This window comes from Lagopus leucura, unplaced genomic scaffold, assembly GCF_019238085.1.
Source record: "Lagopus leucura isolate 7727_CA_CO unplaced genomic scaffold, USGS_WTPT01 109-24_obj-0_obj, whole genome shotgun sequence".
In the NCBI taxonomy this organism is placed as follows: Eukaryota; Metazoa; Chordata; class Aves; order Galliformes; family Phasianidae; genus Lagopus; species Lagopus leucura.
In genome coordinates, this window is record NW_024965654.1 from 63,835 (window position 1) to 73,118 (window position 9,284).

Consider the following 9,284-nt stretch of genomic DNA (forward strand, 5'->3'; position numbering starts at 1 on the left):
CACCGACCCCTTGATGTCCCATCGCCAACCCTGATGTCCCATCACCAACCCTGATGTCCCATCACCGACCCCTTCATGTCCCATCACCAACCCTGATGTCCCATCACCGACCCCTTCATGTCCCTTCACCAACCCTGATGTTCCATCACCGACCCCTGGATGTTCCACTGTCATCCCTTAATGTCCCACCATCATCTTCTGATGTCCCACCACCGTTCCACGTGTCCCACCACCAACCCCGATGTCTGATCACCTTCTCATGTCACTCCACCACCCTCAGATGTCCCACTGCCATTCGATAGCGTCCCACCAACCATGCTGATGTCCCACCACCAGCTCCTTCTGCCTCACCGCCGTGCTCTGATGTTCACCTGTTGTCCCATCGCTATCCCTTGATGTCCCACTGCCATCATCTGATGTCCCACCACCAACCCCAACTTCTCATCACCACCCCATAATGTCCCACCATCACCTCTTAATGTCCCACTGCCATCTCTTGATGTTGTACCACTGTTCCCTGACGTTCATCTGCTGTCCCACCACTGTCCCCTGGTGTCCCCAACTGCCTGCCTGCCATTCCCTCCTGTCCCACTGATCCCCTGATGCCCCCCACCAGCCCCTGCTGTCCCCACACCAACCTTCACACTGAATGTGATGGCCTCCATAACGAAGACGCGGTCCGGGAAGATGCTGGCCACCTCCTCCACACTATTGAAATATTGCACGGGCTCACGGATGTCCCGGTCCTGGTCCAGCAGCTTGAACTTCCCTGCAGGATACACCCAACCCCACAGCAGTGAGCGTGGGCCCCGTGAACCTTGTAAGCCATTGGCAAAACCGGGCATTGGGGCAGCTGCCCCATCCAGTTCTGGGGACATCCCAAGGCTTATCCTCCGAGGAAACCTCATCAGGGTCCCTCCAGCATCCCCCATTGCTATAGGGGTGCCCCAAAGCGACCGCAGGAATGCCCCAAGGGTGGAGGAAACGACATCCAGAGGCATCTGCACGAGTGTCCCGGCCCTACGCCCCCCCCCAGCCCCACACATGGCTCATGGGGATGCGAGGACAGGGGTGTAAGGGTGGGTGCTGGGGGCTCAGTGCAGCTGCAGCCGGAGGGAGCACTGATGAGCAAAGCTGCCTTCATTAGCACAAACGTCGCGGGGACGGGACCTGACGGGAATATTAACTCAGTGCTGCAGCGCCGGGCTGCACAGAGGGGACAGGAAAAGCCAGGGAGGATGGGGATACTGCATTGAGCTGAAGGCAGGGGTGAGGGGCTGCAGGACGAGCTTGGGGTGCACAGAAGCCCATGTGCGTGGATCCAGGGCATGGCCGGGCCCCACCAGCTGGTTAACTCATCCTCCTCCCTGGGGTGGGCGTCCAGCCCCTCCCCCACTGCATTTCCCATTATTTATTTATTAGCAGGACTCATTACCGCCATGGCAAGCACTTAGAGTGGTCATTAAGGCTCCTGCTACGGCGGCCGTGGTGATCTCAGCACCTTCGTCCGCTACAGTGGCCCCAGCCTTCATCAGCTGCAGCCTGCCCCATGCCCTTCCTTGTCCCATCCCTGTCCCATTCACAGAATCACAGAATCACCCGGGTTGGAAGGGACCTCAAGGATCATGTAGTTCCAACCCCCCTGCCTGGCAGAGCCACCAAACATACACATTTAGATCATTCCCATCCTTCCTGTTCCTGTCCACCTCCCTGTCACCATTCCATCCCCATCCACGTCCCATCTCCACCCCCTCCATATCCCTGTCCCCATCCTCAACTCTCTCCCCATTCCCACCCACATCTCCGCTGATGTCCCATCTCTGCCTCCATCCCCATCCCCTCTCTGTCCTATCTCCATTTCCATTGCTATCCCCATCCCCATTCTTGCTCCATTTCTTTCTCTATCCTTGTCTCCATCTCCATTCTATCCGATCACCTTTGTCTCCATCCCAATCCCCACCTTCATGTCTGTCCCTGTCCCCTTTCCCATCCTGACCTCCGCCCGTGTCCCATCCTTGTCTTCATTCTCATCCCACCCATCCCTATCCCCAACTTTGTTCCATTTCTGTCTCTGACCCTATCCCTGTCTCTATCTCCATTGTATCCTACCCCATCCCTGTCTCCATCCCTATTCCATCCCAGTACCTATCCCCATCCCCATCCCCTTTGTGTCCAGTCTCCATCACATCCCTATCCCATCCTCGTCTCCATCTCCACACTCATGCTTTTATCTGTCCACATCCCATCCTTTTCTGTGTCCCTTCCCTGTCCCTCTCCCCACCCTCATCTGTATCCCATTCTCCATCCCCATCTCTGCCTCCATCCCCATCCCAACCCATCCCATCCTTGTCCCCATCCACATCCACATCTCCACCACCATCCCATCCCCATCCACATCCACATCTCCACCACCATCCCATCCCCATCCCTATCCTCACGTGTCCCTGCCTCCACCTCCATCCCTGACCCATCCCCACCCCCGTTCCCCCACCTGGGTACTGCAGTGGGATGTCGATTTTGGGGCCGATGACGTAGTGGCCCTCCTCCAGGCTGTGGGCCGTCACCGTCGTCCATTGGCGGCACGAGTGGATCAGCAGCACATCCTGGGCACTCACCCCCTCCACCGACTCCCCTGCAAGGGGATGGGGATGGGATGGGACCCGTGGGAACACGGTGTGGTCACAGCCCACCGTCAGGTGTCCACCACATTGGTCCCACTGGTGTCCCTGCCACGCACCCCAAAGTGCCACCAGCCCTGGGGACAATGGAGGTGAAGGGACAGTGTGGGTAGGGGGTCAGTGTAGGTGTGGGTTCAGTGCAGCTATGGGGACAGTGTGTGTACGGGGCACTGAGCCACGGGCTTGGGGACAGCCATGTCAGGAGCCGCCGGGTGCAGGGTGAGCAGGTGCCCGCTGCCAAGAACCTCCAGTTGCCCTGGAAACAATTTCTTTGTCCCTCTTGAAAGGCTGCAGCAGCAGCAGCTGAACAACAAGTTTATTGACACGGGGCGAAGCGGCTCGGGGGCCCCCAGCATCCCAGCACAGCATCTCCAGGGACACAGCAAGCTTTGAGGGCGCACCCCAACCCCTCACATCCTGCTCTGTCCCTACACACCTTGCAGCACCTCTGCACCCGTGCAAAACCCACGCACACACTCGGTGCACAAAGCCATAGCCATGCACACTCCTGCACCTCATGCACACCAACACTTTTGCACCTGGAGGCACAAAGCCATCGCTGTGCACACCCCCGTGCACACCTTACACCCGTGCCTGGGCAGCAGTGGGGCAGGCAGGGGGGTGCAGGCAGTGGACATGGCCGTGCCATGCACTTCCATCCCGGAATCTCAGCAACAGTTACCCGGGCAATGGGCAAAGCCTGCTCTGGCTGTACAATGCTGCACATGCAGCCCCTTTGTGTCCCCAGGCGCCTGTGCCAGGCAAGTGGCATTGATGGGACCTCCCCATGGACACCCTGAAAGGGCCACGAACCCGCAAGCCCCCTGCCCCTCCATTGCTCCGCTGCTTCAGCTCCATCCTGCTCCTGTCCCATCCTCTCCATCCCTTCCTTGTTTCCAGTCCCTCTCCTTCTCCAGCCCCTCCATCCCCCCTGTATCTCTGTCCCTGTCCCCACCATCCCTCCATTCCATGTCCTTCCTGTCTCCCCATCTCCCTTTTGTCCCATCCTTTTCTCACAGCCTTCCACTGCTCCCAATCCCTCCTGTCCCCATCTGTCCATCTCAGACCCACTGTCCCTGTTCCCATCCCTCTGTCCCATCCCTCTGTCCCTCTCCCTGTCCCCTGCACCTCCCCCCATGTTCCCTATCCTTCTGTCCCCATACCCATCTCCATGCCCCACATCTCCTCCATTCTCCCCATCCCTGTCCACGTCCCTCTGTCCCCTTCCCTGCCCCCTGCATCTCCTCCATGTTCCCCATCCATGCGTGCCCCGTTGTCCTCATCCCTATCTCCTGCCTCCCCCTCACATTTCCTATTCCTCAGTCCCCATCCCTCTGTCCCCATCCCCATGTTCCTGTCCCTCTATTCTCATCCCTGTCCCCTGCGCCCCCCCAATGCTCCCCAGCTGCTGACCCCATTCCTCCTCCCCATCCCCGTCCATCACCTGCACCTCCTCGTGCTCTCAATCCCACTGTCCCCATCCCTCAATCCCTGTCTCGTGTCCCATGTTCCCATCCACACCCCCAGCAACCCCTCCATGCTCACAGAATCTCAGAATCACAGAATGACCCGGGTTGGAAGGGACCTCAAGGATCATGAATCTCCAACCCCGCTGCCGCATGCAGGGCCACCAACCTCCACATTCAACACTAAACCAGGAGGGATGCTCCTCATCCCTCTGCCCCCATCCCTGTGCCCCGCACTGCCCCTGCTCTCCATCCCCATCCCTCTATCCCCATCCCTCGCACACTCCATGTTCCCCATCCCTCTGCTCCCATCCCCATCCCCTGCGCCCCCCGCACGTTCCCCGTCCCTCTGGCCCCATCCCTGTCCCCATGCTCCCCACCCACACCTCCGCACCTCCTCCACGCTCTCAGCCCCTCTTCCCCCATCCCTGAACCCCCTCCGCGTTCTCCATCCCTCCGTCCCCGTCCCTCCAACGTTTCCGTCCCCCGCACCCCTCTCGTTCGCATCCCCTACCACCCTCCCTTCCCTCCCCCCGCCGCTCTCACCCTGCCCCAGGCAGACCAACGTGGGCAGCCGGCACTTGCTGACGATGGCATCCAGGGGCAGAGCCGCGGGGTTCCAGCGGAGCCGGGCCAGCCCCGCCGCCAGCTTCTCCATCTCCTCCGCTTCATCGCCGCCGTCGGGCTCAGGAGGCCCCGAGGCCGCGGTGAGGGGGGGGGGAGGCGGCCAGCACCGCTCCGTTTTCCATCGGTGTCGGTTCACCGGGACCGGAGCCGGGTGGGGAAAGGGTTGGAGGAGCGTAAGGATGGAGAAAAGGGGGGGGAGGGAGGGGGGAGATGGGAGACGCCCCCTTTGGGCGGCCCCTAAAGGCTTTCCGGGGGGGCTGCGATCCCCGCATTCAGACCCGGAACCGGAGGGGGGGGGGAGGGGGGGATTGGTTACAGTCCCTCGTGAGAGCTGTTGGGCCCGGGATACTCAGTGATCGTATGAGACCCTAAAGTTGGTGGAAGAAATGGGATGGGGTGGAGAAGGGATGGAGAAGAGATGGGGAGCGGGAAGGAATAGGGATGAGCAGCGGTTGGGATGCAGCAGGGAAAGGAGCAGGGATGGAGCAAGGATGGGGATGGAGCAGGAAAGAAGAGATAGGGATGCAAGAGGGATGGGGAGGGAGCAGAGAAGGGTGAAGAAAGGATGGGGATGGAGCAGGAAAGGAGCAGGCATGGGAATGGAGACAAAGCAGGGATGGGGATGGAACAGAGAAGATGGACATCGTAGGGATGGGGATGGGAAAAGTACAGGGATGGAGCAGAGGATGGAGTAGGAAAGGAGAAGGGATGGGGTTGGAGCAGAGATGGGGATGGGGTTGGAATGGAGATGGGACAGGGAGCCCCTCTGCTGGCACACAGGGCTTGAGATCAGAGCGGGTTCCATCACACCCAGCGCGCCGACCTGGGAGCCGGGCAGGCGGGGAGAGCCACCTCCTCCCCACGGATGGTACCGCGACGGTGGCACAGTGACACCTCCGGGCTGCAGGGCGGCACTGTCGGCTGCCACAGCCTCAGCAGCAGCTCTGCACGAAGCCCCTCTCCCAGCTCCCACGGCTGCAGGAGGAGGAAGCGAGGCCGAGCGCGGCCATGCCCGCATCCCGTGGCGCTGCCCAAACCTGCAGCCAAGAGGGGCTGCTGCCAACGGCTCCTGCACGGAGGGGAAGGGCAGTGCCTCAGCCACCCGATGGTGGTGGCCACAGAGCACAGGGCAGCCGTGGGGACACAAACAGGACTGGATCCTGTACAGCACACCGAGCAAAGGCTGCATCCAAACACCGTTCCTTAGAGCAGGAAGGCTTTATTGCCACATCCACGCGGTCACAGCTGGGGGGGGGAACGCAGTGGGACACGAGGGGCCCAGGAAGGAAGCAGTGCAAGTTTATAAAAGCTTTTATTTGCTCTTGGTATGACCAAGAATGGGACAGTGATCTTTTATACAATTTGATACAGTTAAGTGGTACAAAAGAATGTGTTTTAAATAAAAAGCCAGAGTGGAATAGCAAAAATATTAAAAGATTAAGTAAAAAATCGTAGGCATGGGAGTTAATCCTAGACCTGAAGTCGATGCTGTTTGGTTTTTTCCACCATCCAAATGCGAGCGGACGAAGCGCGGCTTCCGCCCCGGCCCTGCCTGCTTGAGGCGCTCGTACAACGGATCGGCTTTGGGGTTCATCAGGACCAACTGAATGAAGTGACGTAGAAGGAGCAGCCCCAGGCTGGTTTGGCTCTTAGCCCTGCCTCCAGGCTGTCGTTAATGCTAGAGTGCTGTATCTAAGAACCAACACTGTTATTTGTTACGTTTCGGCATCTGAACTGACTCTGGTTGCTCGCTCCTCCTCAGCTGGGCCTTGCACTCCGCTACAAACCAAGCCAAGCCAAGCTACGGGATCGACATTCAGGTTTGGTTGGTTGGTTGTTTTTGCACGAAGGGAAGCAGAACCTGTAGCGATGTTTGGGTTTAAAGACTTGGCCAAGGTTGGGTGTAAGGGGTGGGAGCCACCAGCACAGCGCCTACAGAGGGTCCCGATGGGTCGGCACAGAAGGAGCCAAGCCCCAGGAGCAAATAAAAAGCTCACGTTTCAAAGAAAGGTTATATATGAAAGAAAACAACAACAACAACAACAAGATGCCTATTTTCTCCATTTTCCCTTTTTTTTTGAGAGAGAGAGAAGGTTCAAAAAGTGCAGTTGAGGCGGGAGGTGGAGCCAAACGGGACAGGGACGGGGAGCCCTACGGGGGAGGCGGCTCGGAAGCAGGACGCCCATCCCAACACGGTCATTTCATCGCGACTCAATCCGCTACCATTGCGATTCCCCGCCACGTTGTTCACTGGAGGGAGCCCAAAACCCGAGCGGATAAACGTGAGCTCGGAGAGCAAGGCGAGGCTCGGGAAGAGGAAGGGTTTTGGGGGGAGGTAATAAATTAAACGGCCGACTTTCGTCTTCGTTTTGTCGCTATCGTTCCTTTGTCACCTAAGTCTGACTCGGCCTCGTGCCCGGCTGCCCAACAGCTCGTGGTGGGAGCGGCTAACGGTGAGAGAGAACTGAAGAAGTTGAATGCTGTCAGTTTGGGAATGGCGTGTTATATTCATACACATAAAGTAGACAACCACATCACCCTCCATAGAAAACTAGTGCATGCAAATAACTCTTCCATATCATAAAACCCAACGGCTATGCAGGAGGAGAGAGGATATACTAGTGAACTGACATTGGCTAGAGGGAAATTAGTAGGTATTCGTCAACATCTTACCTCGAAAGCTAAATCAGTGCTTTGTATTAAGTTTTTTGGCAAACATACCGCGTTGCCATCCTTTTTAATTAACACATCACACCATGGAGGGAAGCAAATAAAAGCAGCATGCAGGCAAAAAGGAAAGAGCTGCGAGTGAGAAAAGAAAACGGCAGCAGGAAACAGTTCCGATGGCGAGGTCACCAACAGGAGAGGCGGCAGGTTAAATGGAGCAGCAGTAGTAGCAGTAGGTTTGCTTTTGTTTTGTTTTTTGCACCACCCTTTGTCCTCGATGCACGACACCAACAGTGACAGAAAGCAATCACAAAAGAGTCGGGTACTTGGAAATGGTCGGGGATGGATGCTATGTCTCCTGCACATGCTTCCACCAGAAGAGAAATCAAAGTGAAAATTAAAAGTTCCTTTCCACGTAAGGCACAGGACAAAAGAAACCCCATTCACGTATCAAGGCGAACACGAGTGTTTTCCTGGCTCTTTTGCTGATGCATCTACTGGACACGGTGACTCGAGCACATTTATCCATGACAGAAAATTCCACTGTCGTACAAAATGAATTGTTAATTCTAACTTTTATTCTTATACAATTTGCAGAGGAGAGTTGAATACGATTGCTCTATGTTTGAACGTCGGGAGGAGAGGGGCTATAATACAACCAAAACGTAGTGGTAAGTGGAGCAGGTACATGAAAAAATGAAGTCACGGAGGTGATTTTCCTACACACGTTGAGGAAATTATAGTATGCAAGCTGTCCTACACGGGAGAACAAAGGGAGACAGGAGCTCGTTAAGATGAGGAACAAAACATTGGCTGAAGGTTAAAAACGGACAGAGTGGTTTGTTTTGCAGCGAGAAAAAAGAGGCGGTGGATGGCGATTGGTGATACAGGAGAACGCTCAGCAACACTTGCTCTTCCAGCCTGTCACCCCACCTCCGCTGCTGATATCTACATTTTCACTGTTGGGCTCTTTTACAGGCGTCTGCAATGAAACAAGCGAGAAGGTTAGAGAGCTGCCGAGGCGTCGGGAAGTCCAGGTGGTGAGGGGACAAGAGGCAGGGGCTGCATCGAGATCGATGTTGCCACATCATAACCCGAATCAGGGGGCAAAGTGCTCTGAAGGACACAAGGAATGCTCCCTCCCTTTGCCAGCACAGCTGTGCAGGACAAGCCTATGGGGTTTTTTGTTGTTGTTGTTCCAAATCGACGCTTGAAAAGCTGGGGAAAGCCTCCCAACTCAGACCGCTCTGAAGTGGACAGGGATGATATCCAGCCTCTGCCTTCAGAACTGACACTCGGAGGAGGTAAATCCCAGGCAAACGCGGGTTGAGTTGTGCAAACTGAGGGCCTTGAAAGTGACAGAGTGACGGATGGATTGAGAAGGATATGGATTTTAAAGCAGGGCTGCTCAAAAGCATCTGCCTTCCACTCGTCAGGACGCTGAGGCCGTGCACACAACAGACTCATCTGCATCACAGCACGTAAACATGGCTGGGTCAAAGCACAGCTCTGGCCTGCTGGGTTTGATCAGATGATGGTGTCTATTTTCAGAAAATAACACTATACATTTGTGAGAATGCAGCATTCAGTCCCTTTGCTCCTCTTCTCGTTCTCTACCTCGCAGCCTTGCAACAGAGTTGCTCCCCATCCTGCCTCGTTATTCAGAGAAATGCACTGAGGTCAAAGTAAAAATGCAAAGGCCAGGAGGGTCAGCAGTGTGGAGATGGAGCTGATGGTAAGCAGGAAGGTGCAAATCAAGTCTTTGGCTATGGGAGAACATCAGCTGACTGAAAATCAACCCCAGAGCCACCTGCACATCCATATCCAGCTCAATCCAGCAACAGAA

At 56.3% G+C, this 9,284-nt stretch overlaps 2 protein-coding genes across 2 annotated transcripts in view; both read right to left on the reverse strand.

Moving 5' to 3' along the window:
* Positions 1-4,802, reverse strand: part of GAREM2 (GRB2 associated regulator of MAPK1 subtype 2) — a 7,791-nt gene extending 2,989 nt beyond the window's left edge. Inside the window, exons 1-3 of the mRNA XM_042892731.1 lie at positions 4,691-4,802; positions 2,492-2,632; positions 639-769 (exon numbers count right to left, since the gene is read on the reverse strand). Of these exons, the coding sequence (XP_042748665.1) occupies positions 639-769; positions 2,492-2,632; positions 4,691-4,802 (384 nt within the window). The remainder of the gene's footprint in view (positions 1-638; positions 770-2,491; positions 2,633-4,690) is intronic.
* A 1,265-nt stretch (positions 4,803-6,067) lies between these two features.
* The window catches only part of RAB10 (RAB10, member RAS oncogene family), a 15,015-nt gene continuing 11,798 nt past the window's right edge, over positions 6,068-9,284 (reverse strand). Inside the window, exon 2 of the mRNA XM_042892732.1 lies at positions 6,068-8,523. Within this exon, the coding sequence (XP_042748666.1) occupies positions 8,337-8,523 (187 nt within the window). The 3' untranslated portion in view covers positions 6,068-8,336. The remainder of the gene's footprint in view (positions 8,524-9,284) is intronic.